The 22647-nt window shown below is 28.6% G+C and overlaps 1 protein-coding gene across 1 annotated transcript in view; it reads left to right on the forward strand.

Annotated features, from left to right (window-relative positions):
• Positions 1-16286, forward strand: part of LOC107456340 (dynamin-binding protein) — a 59088-nt gene extending 42802 nt beyond the window's left edge. The window contains exons 19-23 of the mRNA XM_043039179.3: positions 345-527; positions 2243-2446; positions 7324-7504; positions 12345-12988; positions 15367-16286. Of these exons, the coding sequence (XP_042895113.1) occupies positions 345-527; positions 2243-2446; positions 7324-7504; positions 12345-12988; positions 15367-15564 (1410 nt within the window). The 3' untranslated portion in view covers positions 15565-16286. The remainder of the gene's footprint in view (positions 1-344; positions 528-2242; positions 2447-7323; positions 7505-12344; positions 12989-15366) is intronic.
• Positions 16287-22647: the final 6361 nt, after the last annotated feature.

Genomic DNA, 22647 nt, shown 5'->3' on the forward strand with positions numbered 1-22647 from the left:
TGACCACCTGGCTGGCAAAAATAATGAAATCAGCTTTTTTTAATTCCATTGCTTTTTGTTTATTAAATATATTTTAAAGGCATAGACGAGCATTCTGATTGATGGTTTAATTAATAAGATGTTAACTTTATATTTTAGTTTATCACTAATCTCTGTCAATATTTTTATATTTCTTAATCAAAACTTCAATAAAATCTATATAAAGTAAAAAAATATTTGTTTATTTCGTAGTGTGAATTTCTTTATTTTAATTTTGGGTATTACATTAATGTATTTTCAAGAAAAAGAATTACTCAAGTTAAAAAAATTAAAAGTAGTTGATTTTTCAATTTTATTCCTCTTAGCTTCAAGAAAATCAGACTATGGCAAAGAATACGTATGAAGCTTTAAATTCCCAATTGTTAGATGATTTACCTAAACTGTGTGATCTATCTATTGAAATATTGTATGACTGTATTAGATGTTTTTTGAAAGCAAAAAAGAATTTTGTTGGAAGAGCAGCTTTACTGTTGATTACTCTCATGGACGTAAGTTATTTAAGCACCATTTCCTTTTCACTGTAGAAATAAATTATTAAAAACCTTTAAAGGAATGAGAGAAATTATTATACTGACCTCCGTTTGTACATGTATTAAGCTCATTCAAAATATTTCTTAAAATAATGTATGTGTGTGTGTTTTTTTTAATATCTAACCTTTTTTTTTCTTGTTATGCATGCAATTTTTTACTGGCATTAATAAATTGTCAATTTTTCAAAAATCAGCTTAGATTAGAAAAAAAAATTTTTTTTAGTAAATAATACAAATTTAATCCTTCTTTTGTTTCAGTCAGATTTGTTTTCAGATTAACTAATCAAAGCTCTGATAAATTTTATAAAACAATTCTAAATATTATTTAATAACAATATTTTAACAAAAATACTTAATATTTCTAGTTAATATGATCAAAATTGTTAAATAATTATTAAAAATTACAGTAAATTGCAGTTTCTTTTATTCAAATTCGACATCCTCGTGAATTTGTGAAGACAAGCACCTAATTAGTCAGTTAAATATCAAATGAAGAATAAATTGAGATAATGAAACACTAAAAAAATATTCTTGACATAAATAATCTCTCTTCACTATTTGCAAACACAAACTTCATATTTAATATGTTTTATAAGTACTTTTATCCAAGTAAGCAAAACTGAACAAGTATAATTGAAATATGCTTATTAAATAAATTATTTTACTTACAACTGATAACAAAATAGTAATATAAAATTTTTCACTTAACTTTTGTACATACTTTTATTCTCTTTTTGTAATTTTTTATTCTATTGTATGTGTTCTATAATTTGTATACATTCTTCTCTTATTATTCCTTTGAATAAATCCTTCAACATGAAAAAACTTCGCAACTCTAATAATGCAGTTGTAAATTATACTGTCTATAAAATATTTTGACTCAAATCAATAATTTAAAAACAAAATCTGGTGATTTATAACATGGTTTCTTTAAAAAAAAATCTTTGTGATTTAAGTTGCGCTTTAATTCAAGTGGTTTATCATCTTATGCCAACCCAGAAGTCTAGTACTTATAAAATTTTATTTTTTTTCCAACTTGTTACACAGAAATTCTGACCTTATATTTATCAATTTTACAATTATAATTTTTTAGATCAATCTTTCATACTGAATTATTATGAACTTACTTTATATTTAAAGCTTTTTTTTCAGCTGTGTACTCTTTACATTTATTGCTGTTTATTTTAAAACTTTTACCATTGTGTTGTTGGTGTGGATGAATTGTTATAAACTATTTTACCGTATTACTTAGTTAAAACTTATAAAACTGAAATTTTAATGTGATTTATGACTGTTTAAAAGTACAATTCTAAATAATCAAATCAACATGTGAATAAACTTCTACAAGCTCTTGCAAGTTTTATGACTTTTGCTCATATTTCATTTGCATTATTTATTTTACTATTATAAAATTGATTTAAACCATTTCAGAAATTAGAAATTAAATTCATTAATTGGTAATTAATTTGAAACAGCATATTGTTTGTTTCAAATTAGCACACATATTTTTTTCCTGTCTGTATTTAATGATCATTTATTTTGTAGTGCTCTTAATTTTGGCATTCGGTTAAAGAAGTAATAGAAATACAATTATTTGTTTGTTGTCTCATTTTTATTTTTTCTTCTATAAAAATATTTCTTCTACTCAATTATTTTTAACTTCTTTGTTTTAGCTCCCTTTGTTATTAGGAAGTCAGGGAAATAGCATTCTTGAGACATTTCAAGTGAAGCATACATTAGTGATAGATGATCTCAGCCGATTATCCATATCACCCAAAGAATTTGATTCTTGCCTCAAATCAAATACTTTGAAAAGGAATTCATCACCTCGTGGAAGTAGATTAAGCTTCTCTGGGAACCTTACATCAAAATCTCAGGTTGTATTTTTTATTTTAGGGTCGTTCAAATATTATGTAACCATGCTTTTAGCTTTCACGCACTAATTCATTTTATCAGCAAAAATTAGCAAAGCACAAACCCCCCTCCTATGCTTACGTAAAAGTATTGCAACAATTTTAACTTTTGCTCTAGCAATCTATTCTTAGGATTAAATTTAAATCAAAAATATAATTTTGTGTAAAACTGAAATTATGTTTCAATTAATTTTATAAAGTTTTTGAGTAAAATAATCTTAAAGAATCTTTTGAGGTTAAAACTTTTGACCTCTGTAACTTCTTTAAGAAATTTTTCTCTTTTTGCAAACTTAACTTTCATTTTAAATTGAAAATGTTTCTTAGTAAATTATTTTGTTTTTGTTATTTTTTCTGCATTTTGTTACATTGATAAAAATTTGGAATAAAAAGGGATTTTTAGTGTCTGTGATGGGGGCTGCCTCAGGCACGTGTCTGTATGGTGTGACTAACCCAAAATTCACTGGCCAATCAAAGTCAAAAAAGCGACATAATATATTCAGGATCACTTGTCTTTTTTTTATTTTAAATCAACATCATAAATTAGAGGCACTATACTTCAGAATAGCACTGGAACTGACTCATAATTTTGTTTTATTAGAATGAAGAGCATGTGTCTCCTTCTCTGCATGCTCAACTGTTAGTATTTCAAAAATCAGTGTACAAAAATGTGAACCTATTCAAAGTACTTAATTCACATAACTGCACAATTTTAGCAAGATAAGAATAATCATGAAAATTAGAAAATAGGCAGGGAAACAAATCTTGAATGTTAGCCCAACAGTTAGAAAAAAACTAGGTGCAAGGCACCATTACAAAAGTAACATTATAAATTTAGACGAAAGCTAAAATGTTTAAGTTTGGGTGTATTGTGATAGTATCATCACAGTGTCTAACAGCAGCATTCCTCACGCCTCTATTTCCTCCCTTCTCAGCAGAAATAGCAAATCCCCCCCGCTTGGTACTTATGTAATATTAAAATGACCCCTGTACATTGATTATTTTCAGTGTATTATTCAAAAATGAAGCTTAAAAATAAAATTTATAAGGATAATAAAAAATTCTTAATGATAATCTACAAAAAGTACGGAATGAAAGTAAGAGCTTTTTTATATAATCACAGGCTTTTCCATGTATTTATCCGAACACAAGATCAACCTTTGTAGATATTCTATTTATTAAGCTAGTTCTAAGCAGCTCTGGAGAGTACTGAAGAGAACTTTGTTTAAAATAAACTTTCTTTTAATTTCAGAAATAGTCAGTGAAATTTGGGCTATGCATTGAGGGTAGCTTCACTCATGCCCTACTTCAAGTTTTTGCGACAATGCTCGAGTTTTTCATGCACTATGGGACTTGGCATTGTCATGATAACATCCTCACTCCACACGATCCATTGCATTTCCTATCCGCTGCCATTTCGGTCCCTTTATCATTTTAGTTACTTCCCAATTCACTCCCGTTACCAATTCGATTCATCTATATTGATATAGGCATTTTATCCCATTTCTTACTTTTTTTTATTACAGTAGTTATGCTTCAGTGGACCTAAATATAATTTTTTTTAGTTTAGTAAAGTATTTATTTATTATTTCTTGTGACAAGAAATCAGAAATTTTAAAGGGTTAAGTATTTCATGGTGCGTAGCATTTTTAAAAAGTGCTCGAAGGTGCTTATTTTCGATTTTCCCTTTTTAAAAGCCCATAAAGGTGCTTTTTTCATGGGGTGTTTTTAAAAGTGCTTAATTTTCCCCTTTCGAAAATGAGATTTTTTTTCTGTGCCATGTCTATTTTCTCCACCTATCATGCAAAAGCGTGATTTTCACATTGTTTTATTCAACGTTTTCACAATTCATTCAACCACATTCTATTTTGGCATGCCGTCGGTCCATAGCGTATGAAAGCACCAATAATTTTACAGGTTTGATTAAATACTTGCGAGTCTGCATGTGCATCTATTGAGCTAGGTTCGGTGAGATTAATGCTCTCTCATGTGCAACTCTGCTGTATTTTGCCAGATATTCTCAATTTCAGGCTTCATTTTCCACCCTCTGATATCGAACCGAAAAATCTCTTGATCTTTTTATGGTAGCTAATATAATCAAGAAAAGAGCTCTTTGTCAGGAACTACTTATTTTATCATGATCATGTAAAGTCTTTGAAAATTATTTTGCATTTTCTTAGCGTATATAGTGCTTAAAATATTTTTTGAGTGCTTAAAAAGTACTTAGAATGTGCTTATTTTTTGTTGAAAGATTTGGCTATGCAACCTGTATTTAAAAATTAATAAGAGTGAAACGCAGAAATTGAGTTTTGTTTTTAACTCCTTTTTTCCCATTCTATCAATGGCATAACTGGGAATAAAAATTGGGAACAACCTCCCCCTCCCCTCCCAAAAAAATATGCAGTGAATGAAGCAGCCATAAGATGCTGTTTCTTTCACCTTGCAAAAATAATGAAAAATAAACTTTCAGGAGAAGGATTATGATGAGAATGTAATACTAATGCTGATTTAGCCCTTACTCAGTTCATAGTCCAGCACTTGCTTTCGTCCCAACTAACAAAATAGAAGAAGCACTGTAATCTCTAGAAGAGGATTTATCCATTGAATTATTGCCTATATTTTGAACTGGTTTGGAGATATTTTATTGCAAGAGCAAATTAAAGAGGTATCAGAAAAACGCCTTCTCAAGTATATAAACGTTTTGAAAGTATTTAAAATTTTGAATCTTGTACAAGCAATTAATTGTAAAAGCCATTCATTGAAGAATGCAAAGCAAGTATCCAACAATATGGAAATTCATTGCAGGCATTAAGAAAATCCAAAGTGATAAATTGTATGAAGAATTTATTCAGATAGAAGAAACTTGAAAAAAAAAAAAAGAAAAGAAAACTTATCAAAAGCGATGAAAGAATTTTAAAAATCCTTTCAGATTTCCAGAATAAACAAAACAGTCAAACACTGACAAAGTATTTAAGAGGAATTACCCTCATATTTCTAATGAATTAGCTAAAAGCTTTTTTATGTTTCGACAAAAACTTTTCTTTAATTTTGTTACATCATTTTTGTAATTCTGTTAATTATTATGTAATAATGTATTATATGATTGTTAAGTTTAGTAAATAAATAAGGATTTCTGTGCTAGCTACCTCCATGCAGTGCAATCTGGAAACTTCTTTCAAATAATTGTTGAAAAAAAAGAAAGTGTTTGGAAAGAGTCTAAATGTTAGCAGCTAGAAATTAATAAAATAAAAATAAGGATCATTTAGTATGTTTTGCATATTTGGTGAAATTTTTTTGAATTTCAATATCTAAAAGAGAAAACAGAAATGGCAATGGAAGGTACGTTTTGTTGAAATGACCAAAATAGTGGGACTGAAATGTCCTGCTTCTCCCTCCACAGGCCATGCATTTTTTGCTCCTGAAAAATTAATTAATTTTTGCATTTCCAAACAAGAGCGAGACCACTTTTTTAAATATCTTAACATTTAAATTGGTCAAACACATCTTCAAACTGACACTAGCTATCAACTCAACCACTGTTGCTCAACTAGAACCACTTATCTCCATTTACGAGAAATATATTCGAACCACAATAATTATTTTTTAAATGTTATTGTTTTAACCTTATTTTTTTTATCGGTCCTTGTATGTATCAAATGCACAATAAATAGAGCTCCTTTAGGTTGGATGTAATTGAAACATTGAATTCACTTTTTCCTTATTTTTGTTAAAATGTATTGTTTGCTTTTTTCTTACATTTTATTTTAAATTTGATATTTGCCATTTTATACAATACATCAACCAATGTGTTTAAGTACATTAAATATGTAATAATTTGTGTTTAATTATCATTAAAGGAAATTTTAATTTTTATAAGCATATTAGCCGAACTGTTTCTTAAAATGTTGATTCACATTATGAAACCTGATTCTATTTATTTTTTAATTTATAGATTTAATTGGTATTTTCTTGGTACATAGTGTTTTATTTAGAAAAACAAATTATTGTCTTCAGTAATTTAATGATTCTAATTTACAAATTTTGTGTCTAGAACATATTAGTATGAAATAAAAAGACATTCTGTTTTATTAACTATAATAATACAAAATAGAGAATAAATACGAAATTCCATAGTTAAAAAAATACATCTTAGGTTAATTTCGTTGTTACAATTATAGGAAACTGTTAAGTAGTATTTACTTCAGATTGTTATGATATGTTTTCTTTTTTTTTTAAATCTTTTTGTGTTACTTCTTACATAGATGATTGTGCTCCAAAAAAAATCCGGATTTCCGAAAGTCCAAGGTTCAGAAGTTTCAAGAAATCATCGATCGCACATAAAATTCTTGTATATTTTATTTTAAAATATTTGAACTGGAATTTATACTTGGCATCTCTTTCATTTCTAAATATTTTTTCTGGTAGTGATGAGAGATAAAAGTAAACTTATACATAATTATTCATTTAAATTATGCTGTGTATAATTTATTTAGAATTTCGTGTTTTGAAAATATCAATGATTTAAATTTATAAAGACATTAATTTTTTGAAATGCGTTGTTAATGATTTTGCTCAAGAAATTTTCAGGACTTTTGAGTTGGGCTCACAATCACCCCTGTTGTCAATAAAAATTGCATAACGTTGTCTAAATTAGTGCTCCCGTCTTTAAAAATCACAATTATGAATCACAATGCAACACCTTGTATTTTTTTTTTTTTTAATTCAAAAGCATTTTATGCTTTTTACCAGAAAGTTCACTAAATCTCGTGAAAATTGTTTTGAATTGTATTGTTTTATTTTGATGTATTGCTTCCAATACTAATGAAAATGTTATCTTTATTTAGAACTCCGGCCAAAGAGTTAAAGTAAAATCGTGCTATCCTCAAACTGACTTGTATACTGCCAATCAAAATTTTGATGCAGTAGACATAATGGACATTACCCTAAAAAAGGGAGACGTTGTGGGAGTTATAAAAAAACAAGATCCGATGGGACAAAATCTTCGCTGGTTTGTGGATAATGGAGGTAAGGAGTTATAAATTTTTAAATCCTGCTTTTAGTTAAATGTTTCATAAGGAACAGTATATTTTATCATTTATGAGCTTTTTATTTTGTTTGTTTAAAAAAATATTTTTAAAAAGGCATTTTTTTTGTGAAATGTGAATTTATTTATAAAAAAAAAACCCAGTGTGAATTCTAATAGAAATCATTCCGAAAATGAGTAAAAAAAATATTATTGTAATTACAGTTTTGGATGAAAAATTAAAGCTTCTTATATGCTCTATTTTTAAATAATATTTCTTTTTCCTCTCAAAATTCTGAAATTTATGAAACAATTAAAATATTTAATTGGTATTATTTTTATTGCTTATAATTGGCTTCCTTACATGAATCAGGGTGTGTAGTGTTTTTAAGAAGTGGTTAAAGGTGCGGTGCTTATTTTTGATTTACGTGTTTTAAAAGCCCTTATCAATGCTTTTTTTGTTCCGGTTTTGTAAAAAGTGCTTAATCTCTAAAAGTGCTTAATCTGACTCTGCACTCTAATGAATAATATATCAAATGTATTGTGCCATATAAGCTTAAATTATTATTAATAAAATGCATTAAATAGTCAACAGAATTTCCATGAAAGCATTTAGTTAGTATCCTTAATTTTATTATTTTATAATTAGTTTTACTAAGCCAATAAAATTAATTTTTAAAATGTATTTTACTAAAAGCTAAAATTTTCAATAATTGAGTACTTTTCAGTAGTAATTCAAAATTTTCATTAAAAAAAATTGTTAATGAAATGTATTAAATCAGGGGTCTCCAAACTACGGCCCGAGGGCCACATCCGGCCCGCGGACAGATTTTGTCCGGCCCGCGGAGAGCTAGCATACTTAAAAATTCCTTTTACAGAACATATTTTTATAGCAAATTAAATTTAGTTTACTGAAGTGTTCTAATTTTATGTTGAATAATTATTAATATGACATCTACATTGATATGGTCATGGGCTAACTACTCATAACATTGTTGTAGGCTTATTGTTATTGTTTTTGTGATAAGTTGGATAAAGAAACACAGAATTGTAATGAGTAAAGACATGTATAATATGCAGAAAATTTAACTTCAGTATATAATAACTAACAAATTATTGAAATGAGTCCAACTAACATTTTATACATTTTAAATAAAAACATAATTTATAACAAGTATAATGACATATGAAATACTAAAGAGATTTATGTAATTGAGATTTTCCACTGACAATAGTTTGCAGTTGTGGACTAATTTTACTTGTACCAATTATTAAAAGAGATTTAAGATGCTCATCAGTTAATTTAGATCTGTAAACATTTTTTGTGTACTTCATTTTGGAGAAGGTCTTCTCACACAAATAAGTAGTACCAAAAACAGAAAACAGCCCACGAGCAAATTTATGCAAATTATCAAATTGTGTCAGTGGAAGACTCTTATAAAATTCCAACAAAGATGAGTTTTGATATTTGTTCTTAATTATATCACTGCACTGTAGATCAATCATTTCCATTTGAAGTTCCGGGGCTAGGGTTTCAATGTCAGTATCAAAAGGATTCTGAAAAATCTTAATTTGATTCGCAATGGCATCAAAGTCCGAGAAACGAGTATCAAAATTTATTTTCAAAGCACTCAAAGTTTCGATTGCAAAATCGATAGGAAACTCAGTCTCAGTGGTGTGGCTGAATATTTCACATATTTTAAAATGTGAAAAACATTTACTTCGTAGTTGTGATTGAAACAGTATCAATTTCTTCCGGAATGATTTGATATTAGTGTATAAATCAGGAAGATGCTGGTTTTCTCCTTGCAATCTCAAATTCAGTTCGTTCACATGTTTTGTCAAATCAACATATAATGCTAACTTCCACTGCCATGCGTTGTTTTGTAATTCAGTAAGAGGGCGATGCTTTTCATTCAAAAAAATTTCGATCACTGCTCGAAATTCAAAAAAGCGCTGAAGGACTTTCCCACAACTAAGCCAACGTACGGCAGTATGATAAGGTAAGTCATTTTTTTCCAATCTCTGCAATAAATTGTCGGAATTGTCGGTGATTCAGCCCAAAAGATCTGATAAAATTAACAGTTGATATGACTGGTTTCAGAACTTCAGACAAATCCAAACATTTTCCGCACAAAGACTGTTGATGAATGATACAATGTAAGACTAATGGTTTTGAACCACCGTCATTTTCTACAGCCTTTGATACAAGAGCGACCACTCCTTTATCTTTCCCACTCATGTTTTTGCCTCCATCAGTTGCAATACATTTCACGTTTTTCCATCGAAGGTTCTTTTGATTAATGGCCATTTCAACTCCTTTAAAAATATCTGTACCAGTAGTTGTGCCATGAATACTATACATATCAAGAAGTTCTTCATGCACTTCATAACTTTTATCTACTCCTCGAATATAAATCAACACCTGAGCAGTATCTGACACATCCGTTGACTCATCCAAGGCCAAAGAAAACCACTCAACATGTACATTTTTGTCGAACAGTTGAGAGGATATATTTTCAGCGATGTTTTCTACCCTTCGAGCCACAGTGTTTGCTGACATACTGACAGTTTTTAATAAATTTACCTTTTCAGGGCACATTTCTTCGGCTACTGCAATTATGCATTCTTTGATCATTTCTCCATCGGTGAATGGTTTTCCACGTTTTGCAATTTCAAGAGCCACACGAAAGCTGGCACGAGTTGCAGCCTCTTGTTCAGTTTTGAGTTTTGCAAATGAAGATTGCTGCGATTTCAATACAAGCTTCATAGCTTCAAATTTTTCTGTACGCAAACTTCCTGTATATTTTGAGTAATTTTGAAAATGTTTTGTTTCATAATGACATTTAATGTTATATTCTTTGAGAACGGCTATGCTTTCATTGCAAATCAAACATAGCGCCTTATTACTGGACTCAATTACGAAATACTGAATGTTCCACTAATCTTTGAATTTTCTGCATTCACTATCAATTTTTCGCTTCTTTTCCATACTACTAAATCACACACAAAAGCAACAATTCAAATCAAAATACTGTTACAAAGATGTCTTAAACTTAAACACGCACAAACATGTTTTAAGGAGGTACGCACTATTTTATTTCACAACAGTGTCATAGGAACTGACTTGTGGTTGCGCCACTAGCCTTCTTATATATTCCAATTACTGCCATCTAGAAGTGAGTGGAAGACACCAGAACTTTCTCGAACCAACGAGATTATTCTGTACGCGCTATTAGCGCCATCTGTTAGCGATAGAAGGTACTACCTATTTCCGCTTGTGTCCACCAGATGTCGTGTCACGTTACTTCTCATAGCTCGTACTCTACGACTAATCTAGAAATTACAGATAATGACAGAAAAATTAATAATATCCAGTGTTGCCATTTTGCGGACTTTAGTCCGATTTGCAGCCTTTTTTAAATGTTCCGTACTTTTTCGGACCTTTTTTTTCATCAGTCGACTATTTCACTTTTTACCACCGGCAACAATGATAATATGGTTTTGGCCCTCGGAACTTACTGGAGTAATCAGTATGGCCCTGAGGCTGGAAAGTTTGGAGACCCCTGTATTAAATAATCTACAAAGTTTTCTTGAAACATAAGTATTCTTAATTTTTATATTTTAATTAGTTTTAATATGCTTGCATTTTAATCATAATATACTAAATGAGTTAAAATTTGCATAAAGCTATTTTAAGTTGGTGTGTAATACTTAGTACCTAATTGTTATAAAATATGTTGCAAAAATTTTATTACTTAATTATTTTTTATGATAAATTTTTAAATGTAAAGTGCACCAAAAAATGACTTTTTATAACTTTTGATTTAGCAATCTAATTTTCCCATTTTGAGACGCAATATTTTAGGGATCTTCTAACAACTAACCTTAAAATAATGTGATAATTTGTGCAAATGATATTTTAAGTTACAATATCAGACTCAAAAATATGCTTTTTCTGAATAAACACAACTTTTTTTTTATATGAATTTGGATTCTTGAGCCTCGAAATATAGGAAGGCGAAATCTGAAACATTTGGTCCTACACTAGTTTAGTCAAGAGAACAATTGAAAGTTAGGGCCTTTAAATGTTAATTTCTCTTTCTGCATAGTTTTCCCCATCTCTGGAACTATTTAAACTAATCAAGACATTTTTGCATACAATTACCAAATTTGTTTATCAAAAGATATTAATTTCATCCATAAAACAGTCTTTTTTTATAAATATTTATGATTTTTTTTATTTACTTATTTTTTAAAAGTTGATAATACTCAAATTTTCATATTATAAACTGTGTTATTTTAAATGACAAAATCCAAAGTTTAGATAAAATCAGTTTAGTATATTAGTTTTTGCAAAATAACTATGTTAAACCATGATTATTTTTTTAAAGTTTGATTATTTCAAAACTATTAGGCCGATTTCTCTCAGATTCTGTATTTTAATATTTAAAAATAAATTTTTTCGAATGTTAACTAGTATACTTTACAATTTAAAAATTATTCTATATTATTATATGAATTGTAGTCATCTTTTCTCGACTTTTATTTTATGGGTCAAGAAACAAAATCCATAGTAAGACACAGTATGTTAATTCAAAGTACATTTTTATTTCTGTTATCGTTACTAGAAATATCTGTACAATTTAATTTGTTAATTTAAAATTTCACCCTCAAACAAGTAAGATTGTATTATAGATGTAAGATTATGTTAAATTATTTGAATATTCAGTTGAGCAGCTATGATTCTGACTAGTTTGAAAAATCAATGCTCAACTGTAGTATAATAAACCTTTAAAAAAAAGTTTAAAAACACATTTTCTAATTAATCATTATTTACAGATAACAAAGGTTTCGTTCCTGCTAAATGTTTAGTCAAAAATCTTCCTAACTCTTCTGTCTCAAAAGTGTCTGGAGCTGATGATTGGAATATCATGCAAGTTTCATCACCTAATGTGCCAACCAATCAACAAGACATATATGCTCAGTCTAAAAAGGCGCTCACTTCTCAGTCCCCGAAATTTCCTAACAAGACTACTCAACCTGTGAGACCTGCTCCAGTTGTATCTTCGTCACTTCGAGTTGTTGCTCCCTCACGTTACCCTGTTAACCCACCTGCTCCTGATAGAATGTCGAACAGAATATCTTCAAGTGCCACTGTAACTCAACCTTCAGTCAATGAAAATACATCAGCGAATAGTTCGGAACCCACTCATAGATATGAGGAAATAGATGAGTTCTCTAAAGACATTATTCAACCAACTAGTACTTTAATGGATTCTGTCCCTGTTACAGGAACTAAGAATGTATCTAAAGCTATCGATGAGTTTGATCCATATTCTGTAGCTAAATCAGGAACAGAACTGTATGATAATGTTCCAGATGACGTCGACAACCTGTACAGCTTGCATAGGTATGAAGACATACCAGAGGATTCAAATTATGCAGAGGTTCCAAATGATTTAGACTGTGAAAATATTCCAGAGGTGAGCTCCGATTTCTTTCTTTCTTTTTTTTCTTCTAATCTGTGTCTCAAAAGTGACCGACGATTTAAAACTAAATTTAAAAAAAGGAACAAAATAAATATGCAGGGTGCATAGCATTTTTAGAAAGTGCTTAAAGGTGCTTATTTTCTATTTTCGTTTTTTAAAAGCCCTTAAAGGTGCTTTTTGCATTGGGTGTTTTTAAAAAGTGCTTTTTCCCTTTTTCAAAATGAGATTTTTCCCTTACCATGTTTATTTTCGCTACGAATTGTGCAAAAAGACACAGTTCACATTGTTCTATTCAACATTTTCACAATTAATTCAACCCCAATCTATTTTGGCATATTGTCAGTCCTTAGCGTACGAAAACACCATTCGTTTTACATGATTCTAAATTTCATTCCTTGTCTGAAATAATGCCAAAAGATTTTTTTTTTTTTTTTTTTTTTTACATGACGGTTAAAACCATCAATTCTCTAAAACTTTCCAAACCTGCCTAATTATGATATTTTTGTAAAGTGCTCAAAAATATTTTTTGAGTGTTTGAAAAGTGCTTAGAAGGTGCTTATTTTTTGTTGAATAATTTGGCTACGCACCCTGATATGTTTTTCTTCCTTCTGCTTTAAAAAACCAAAAAATTCATTATTGTGAAATTTCTAAACTAGTTGCAAAGCTTGTCACTAGATGGTACTGTTAACAAGAAAATCTAAAACAACATGATACACATTGTGTTGTAGTTTTTCCATTCAGCTGTTGAGGAACTTAGTAACAAATTTTGAAACTTAGTGAGAATAAAATTAAGTTTTTTAAGTGGAATGTAGAAACCATATTTTTCTGGTTTGTCTTTGGGTTTTTTTATCGTCATTCATTTTTTGAATACTTATTAAGGAAAAATATGTTCATATTTAGCTTATAATTTGTGTGCAAAAGTTAAATAATTTTTTTGATTAAAAAATAGTCATAACTATCAATTATTAAAAGGTTTTTTTAAAAATGTTTTGAATTTACGGGCCATTTGTATGTTTAAAGGGGCTTATAATTTGATTGTTCCCAGTAGGGGTTTGAAACTTGTCATTGACTTGAAGTTAAGGAAGCCTGTGCGCAACGCCGACCACATCGCTACATATGTACACCATTGTTCACGAAATTGTAGAGCTTCACTCTCCGTGACCCCCTAGACCACAATGAGCTGTTATGGGAATACTTTACAATTTATGATCATATTATTTTTACTAACAAGATGCTGATGTTAATAATACTTCAGTATGACATTAAAGTCATACGTCAAAACTCTGTTGTAAAATATCTTTTGAAAGAAGTTTCTTAGGGGGTTACAATTGGTTTTATTATGTAGGAGAAGGATCCAAGATATTTGTTCATGACTTTTAAATGGTTGATTACTTTAAATTCACTTTAAATTTGAATTATCTTTAAATTCGTTCTTAGAAGCCTTTGCATTGACTGTGCACTGAACTCTAATTTACTGCAAAGAACCTCCATGGCAGAATCACGGCGATATTGTAGCAGAACTTTATTGAGCTCTTGCAGAAAGGTTTGTTCTTCGGGGAGTAAAAATTTTGGTTTTCTTTTCTGCGGAAATTTTCGAAAGATTTTTTTTCCCTCTTAAATTATATTCAAAAGATGCCTTTCTCGCACATCCAAGGGGACAGAAATACTCCTGATTTTTCTATTCTTTGTGAATTAAAAAAAAATTCAATAAAATTCACGTCAGCTAGAATTTCAATTAGATAATAAAAAATAAAAAAGTCCAAAAGCTCAAAAGTTTAGAAAATAGTTTTCTCTAGAAATCATGTTCTTTTTTTTTCCTTTTTTTAAAAAAACGAACACAATTTTTTCCTTTAATAAAATTTGACTGTGAATGGGGATTTTGTAACAAATTCAGATTTGTTGCAAAATAATTAATTAATCGATAGTTTTGCCGTTGATCTTTTTTTTTGGTAGTTGCTGCTGGAATTTCAGGATTTTTAATTACTTTACTTTTAATGTTTGAATGGTTTACAAAATGCTGAAAAGGCGTGTTTTTCGCCCTTCCAAATGCGAGGCTATTGTCCGTAATGTTAGAATAAAAAAATATTACGTATTTAATTAAAATTTTATTTCATCCAAATAGCGTTTTTTTTTTTTTTTTTTTTTTTTTTTTGTAAATTTAACTCTTTTGTTACTTTAAATTAGTAACATGTGTATTTGTTATTATTAAAAGTATCTTGCAGAAAAATAAAATTGCTAGAGAAGTGTGTCACAGAAAGCCTGAAAAAATGCTGCTTCAGGACTGAGAATTTTAATTTAAAAAATTTAATTATATGTTTTTAATTTGCTTTTATTACATTCTTGTATAATTTGATTTTTATTGTCTTTTTCAGTATTATTTTGCTTTGTATGATTTCTTACCAAATGGAGCAAATCAATTACCTTTAAAGCAGGGGCAGGTAGTTTTGGTGTTACACAAATGTGATTTAAACAGAAACTCTCAATGGTGGTTTGTGGAGGATCGTCATGCTCAGAAAGGCTACGTACCTGCTGCATATTTGAACAAATACTCTAATAAAGCTGCTGCTTAATCTTGTTACATTGTTATTGTTTGCTTGTTTTGTACAGATTTATAAATTTTACAAATATTTATATTTCAGCTGTTTTGAAAGGTATATTGAATGTTAAATTTAAAATGTTTGAGCTCTTAGTTTCTTTACATCTACATTTTCTTGTAACTGAGTGTCATTTCTGAATCGGAACTGAGTGTTTCAAATATGAATAATGATTCCAAAAATCATTTAAAGAAGACAGGAAAGAGATAATAATGTATGGTTTGCTGCATTCTTTTTAGGAAACCAGCTCTTTTCCAGTTGTAAAGTCAGTTGCAACTCAACGTTTGATTGCAGATGGTGGTGGCTGAACCCCCCCTACCCCCCCCCCAAATTTTTTCTCTGATTTATGATAAACTATTTTAACTGATTAATTTTGTCCTCAAACTGGTATATAATGTGCTACTAATGGTGGTCATTTTAAAAAATTGATTTATAATTTTTCATAGTTAGCCATGAAATCTGTTGATGTACTTTGTAACTAATTTCAATACTTAGTAATAAAAAATATAATGGAATAATTAAATTTTCTAGAAATACTGAAGACAGCAAATCGTATACTTTAATCTCATTCTCTGTGTCTTTAAATGTTTTTCAATTCATTTTTCATCTTCTGGACTCCCAGAATTAACATTTATATAATTCATAACTATGTATTTATGCTTATAGTAACAGTAATTCAATAAAGAATTTTTGTACAATTCACAATGTCATTTAATTTAAATTATTACCCACTTGAAATGCTTTTAAATGAAACACTTGTGAAAAATTATTTCTGTGTATTTTTACAGATATTTTCAATTGTTAATAGATTATATCTGGATCTGGTTTGTTAGGAAAATGCGATTCTCAAAAAAATATAGTCCCAGAATTGTTGGAAATTGAACAAAATGTGATCATGATAAAAAAATAAATCTAAAAATAATTTTTGTCATTTATAAAATTTATGTAAAACATAATCTTATATATCTAAAGGGTAACTTAGAGTATGAATAAAAAAAAAAAACTGTGATAATGGATTTTAAACAGATAGACCAATTAGATTTTTAAAATATGAACTCTGTTGTTCAATAAAACATTTCCATATACATTTTTATTATTTATAAACTTAAATTTAAAAAATTGTTTGAATAATAATCTATTGGTTTTAAAAAGACAGTTGTATTTAAAATGCATTTACTTGGTAAATTATGACTATCTTGTAATTTTTTTTTTAATTATTAAATGATTTTAATAATGCTTAGTTACTTAATATCTTTTCTTTTTTTTGCAAATCAGGTATAGTCAATATTTTAATTCGTTTTCTTAATTGTTATTCATTTTCTTAGTTTTATAGGACTTATAAAATTTCAAAAAACTAAATACTTGAATTAAATTCAAAGGATTTTGTATAATTTATTCAGTACCACCCTTATGTTATTTTAACTGTACTAATAGTTTTATTACTTTTAAAATGTCACAAAAATTTTATCTATAAATGAAATGATAAATTTGAAGGCTCAATAAAGTCATGACCTTTTTCACTCTTATGAAGTTCAATGTAAAATTGTTGTATAAATATAGAATCTCGTTTTAAATTAATTTAATTATTTTAAATTAATGTTTATATTTAGTATTGATTGTTTGTAATAATATAATTCACTATTTTTTTTTTCAATTTTAGTAATTTCTCTCACCTTTGTAGCTATTGCAAAGTTTAAAATGTTACAAATACATTTTGCTGGTTGAAATGGTGATTTGTAAAAACTTTGTGAATCCGTAAAGTTACATTTAAGATGAATGATAATAAATCTGTGATGTAAATTTGTTTTATTAATATATTTTGCTATGAAATTTTTATATTGTTTCATTTTATTGATTTGAGTGTGCAGGTTGTTTAAGAAAATATGTTTAAAAAAAGTTTAAATTTTGTGAAATTGACTAGAAGATTTTGAAAAATTATTACTTTAAGAACTTTTGCATTGTGTAAAGAAGTTGAAAAAATAAGTTTAGTTTTTGGATGTGATGTTTTAATTTCTAACTATTTGTATTTCATGTATTATTAGTTACATGTGTGTGCAGGTTTTAAATCGGAGTAAATTGTGTTTTCATATTCCAGTCGAACATCCATTTTCTGAACTTATTTCATTCAAATATTTCTGTTGATAAATTCTTAATAATAATTCAGTTCCTTTTATTTTTAATAATATGTAGTCATTATTCAGCCCTGTAAAATTCTTTTATTTTCTCTATTCATTATTATATCTTTTTTCTTTGTTATTATCTTCATCTTTTTTTCTGGTTTCTAAATTCTTTATTTCATTTTTTACATTTTAAGAAGATTTTTATTTATAATGAATTTGAAAATTAAATAGCATTATCAAATTGTCATTTTATAATTAAATTTAAATACTATGTATCTTAAATATTTAAAAGAAACTCAGTTTTATGAGTCAATTGATAAAAATAAATTAAAAGATGATGTCAACTGTGTAACTTGGTGTGATCTCGTTGTTACAGGATGTGGAGTTGAACAGTGATAGTCATAAACTCAAAAATTGGTAAACTGTTCAATTCTGGTTATAAAATACAATTAATTAAAAATGTTTCGAAGGGAAATAAATTATACTAATTAATCATTGTCTTTTCTTTTAGCAGCTTCAATGTAATAGTTTCACAAAATCTTACTTGTTAAATCTTAGTTATGCTCAAAACAACTGAGTTTTATAACGTTTTAACATTAATATAAATATTTATAAATAATATAAATATTTCCATGAATAAATCAGGGCTTATGATTAAGGAGTTGACATTGTCGTGTCTTAAGCAATAAATGAAGAAAAAACATATTTTCTATAACACATAATCTTAGACATCCTGTACATATTTAAATTATTTAAAACTTAGGAAACTTTTAAGGTATATATTTTTGTGAAAGTCTTGTCTTTATGTTAGATTAGAAAATGAACTCCTCTGTTTTTTACTCATTCTTGAAAAAAATGCAGAATCTATATTTCTAAAGCTAAAATATATGTGATAACTCTTATTAGGCAGGACTTATGTAATCCACTTTTACTGACAAATGTGCTTCCTTATGGATTACATCATTTATTGCACAATGCAAACGTAAAATTTTTAAATTAACACAAGTGTTCGCATAATTTTATTGCACAATGCAAACATTTATAAAACTGTTTTCTGCATATTCACTCATCTATGCTACGATTTTCTATCAAAGATTAATTATATTAGGTAGTATCATCTAGATTTATTGATTATGACAAGTAATATATTTAAATTGGCAAACGATGTTTTAATGTATTTCTTCTCATCGCAGAATTTTTTCTTTTTTTCTTCTGTGATTTAAGATAAACTGTTTCTCAATCGATTTGAAAATTTATATTCTGCTTGAAGGTGTACATGTTGTTGCCAATATTTCTAGTCTGATGTTCCATGTATTCAGTGGCAAACATAATTTTTTATTTGCATTCGATTTATTTTTCCGCACCTCTTTATAAAGTCCTTCTTAATTTTTTTAAACAGTTGCAGCTATGGTTATAAAAAGGAGTCTAAGTTTAATAAGGTTGCTGTATGCTACAAGAAGTAATCCTCAACAGTGCCCACTTTTGGAAAATTGGCACTTTTATCTCAAAAAAGGATTAAGCTATAAGAAAAAAGTGAATTAGAAAGTTGTTTATCATTAACAATTTAATATGAGTAGACACCTTGTTTATTCCCACACTTAAAATTGTTGGGAATAAACAGGTGAAAAAATCTAGCTCAAAGTGGCAGCTAATTGAGAAAACCTTGGCCTGCACTTGGCTGTAGTAGTAGTGCTGACGAAAAAGAAGACACCTTAGGGTCCATTCAATGTCATACTTAGTAGAGAGGGAGTTTTGTGAAATTGTGACAAGGAGATGTAAGTGTGACAATGCACATTTTGCTTAAAATAAAAACATTTTAAATTGACAAATTGAATATTTTTATGTTTTTTTTTTTTCCATTTACAATTAAATTTTTTCCTTCATATTTATCACATTATTATTGCGCACTTACATGTCAGTAAAAGGCGTAGTTAAAGTGTAATCCATAACACAATGCCTTGTTTTTGTTCTGCTAGTATGTGTGACGAGGGGGTATGGTGAGAGGGGGTATGAAGAGGAAGGTTAAAAACTTTGAAATAAAGTGTGACATCATTATAAGGATTAATGCTAATGAAAGAAGGCTTAAAATGGGCATTTGTTGACTAATAACATTGTGACATAAGAAATTATTTCTAGAAAGAAGAAGAAAAAAACACAAGTAGTTATCGCTAAGTACTTTGATTTTTGATGTTCACATTTTTCTTAAGCATTGCCACTTTATTTCACCTAAACACCACTTTTATAACTATAACTGCAGCCCTTTAAACCTTAAGAGGGTGGTCACAGACTTCAGTAGGCACCTTTTATAATCACTAATTAGTTTTGTCTACATAAATATGCTGCCATTTTTAAGAAAAAAATGTTTTTGTCTTAGTCAACTATAAAAATTTGCAATTAATATATTTTTCATTGCAAAAAGTTAGTATATTTTTATGCTCGCATCTATAAAAAAATTAATAGTTAAACACATAAAATAATTTTTATGCAATGTAATATTAAAAGCATATATTTTAACTATTACATATTTCTGCCTTTATTAAAATATTTTAAGTTCCATAATTTTTATAATTGCATTATTTAGTTATTAAGTATGAATTTTTTGTGTTCTCTATTAATCATCTAAATTGTTTAAAGATACACTGCCATTGTTTAAGAGTGTTTTTATTTGTTATTATAGTTCAAAGTATTATTTCCTATGTTTACAAAAAAGAAAAATCTGGCACTGCAACACGTAATTTCAGTAAAAACTAATCAGTACACAAATGCATAGAATTTTTTATGTCATGAAACAGGATTTTTCTGCAAATAAGAAATTTTATTTTATCTAGACAAAATATGTATGATTAACTTTTGCATATCTAATGAGCAACTTAAATGTTAACTCTTAAACTTTCACTTTATAAATCTAAAATGTTGTTGATACATATGTGATCAAAAAAGTTTTTTTTATTTTTATTTCCTACATTCTTTTTTAACGAATTAGGTTGATAGAAGTTTTTTAAAAATTATCTTATTCATTTTGTTTCAATTGTTACAATTATTAATCATGTATTAATTAGAGTTTTTTTTTTAACAAAAAAAACAGTTTCCTTACTGTAATAATTATAATAAATTAGCCATCAATGATCTTATTTATACTGAAACAAAATGCTTTTTTATTACTTGATGAAAATGATAATATTTTGAACTTTATGATGTCTTAAAATGTCTTACCTATTATTCGTTCCTGTATTGTTAATGATTTAAATTATTAAATTTATTTTTGATAAAAGTTTTTTTTTTAAGAAAAGTTATATTATGCAATACTATTTTTATTTTCTTTAACAATTTTTCATCATGTGAATCTTTACACAGCTATTGCAGTTCAAATTTTTTCTTGGCGCAAAGTATGTACTTAATTGAATTCTCATTTTTAAATTTATTATTTTTGATGTTTATATTTTGAAACATTTTGATTATTGAAAATACTCAAACTGTTTATCATAATGTGTGCCTTCATTTGTGTGTACTATTGGCCAAACTAGTATTTTATCATATTATAGTTATTAATAAAGTTTAGAATACATTATGATTCTTTAAACTACCTGTTTTTCTTATTTATTCTTCTATATACTATACATATTTATTCTGTCTATACATATTTATTATTTCCTCTGTCTATATTCTACTGTAATAAAGGTGAATATACACCGAAGAGCCATTACATTATGACCACCCTGCTAATAACATGTAGGACCACCTTTAGCCCTCAAAACTGCTAGCACCCGCCATGGCATTGATTCCACAAGGTGCTGATAGGTAGTTTGAGGTATCTGGTACCTAGCGCTCACCAACTGGTCCTGCAATTCCCTCACATTGCGAGGGGGTAGCGTGGCAGCACGAATTTGGTTTTCCAAGTGCGACCCCAAATGCTCTATTGGATTAAGATCAGGTGAATTTGGGGGCCAAGACATGACTTGAAAGTCACTGGAATGATCCTCGAACCAATCCATGATGATTCGACCCTGATGACATGTTGCATTATCCTGTTGGTAAACACCTTTCCCCGCAGGAAAAACTGTTGCCATGAATGGGTGAACCTGGTCTGCAACTATGTTCAAGTAGCTTACAGACGTCAGGGATTGTTCTATGAGGATTATGTGTCCTAATGTGCCCTGTGGAAACATTGTTCCTGGGCGAGAAACCATGAAAACATAAACAAACATACGATCGTTTTATTATCTTTTATATGTTGAAACATAGCAGGAATGTAGTAAAAATTACCAACAAGTTATTGCTAGGAAAAATAGCCTGACCTATAAAATAGGGAATAAAGTTTCAAAAATTAATTCCCCTCATAAACTAAACTCACTGCAGCAAAGGCCTACTGTGCCTGTCTCAATTTTCTTGACCTTGGGCTGTTGGAGCAGATGTTGCAATTGGGTGGTCAGCCGAACGCACAACCCCCAGTGTTTAGTCCCCAAGCATGTTTGATACTCTTTTTATAGACCCACTAATAGGATGTAAGGCTGAGTCAATTTTGCCCGGCCTGAGGATAGAACCGAGGATCTATGGCGTGAAGCGTGTAAAAATTCTGATTGATCCCATATTTTTTTCTGACGTGTGCAGCCTTCAAGCACTGTGTGTCCCAAAAATGACTTATTTTGAAAATCAATTTTAAAAAAATAACAGTAAGCTGTAAAAGTTTATGGTTTGTAATATTATGCTCAAGAAACTAGGAATTTTGAACACTTAATTGAAGATTCAACCAATAGGTGGCGCTGTAGAAATGGAATAATTGTAATCGGTGTGAAAATGATGCAGATGAATACGATTTAGGTGTTGTACTGAATTTTTTATTTATTTTTAAAATGTTCCTATTTTCACCACAAACAAACTTGAATGATTTAAGTACGTAGTTATTCCGATTCTGCAGTATGACCTATTGGGGGGAAAGTTT

The sequence above is a fragment of the Parasteatoda tepidariorum genome, chromosome 1, assembly GCF_982258835.1.
Source record: "Parasteatoda tepidariorum strain Cologne lab strain chromosome 1, Ptep-v5.0, whole genome shotgun sequence".
Lineage (NCBI taxonomy): Eukaryota > Metazoa > Arthropoda > Arachnida > Araneae > Theridiidae > Parasteatoda > Parasteatoda tepidariorum.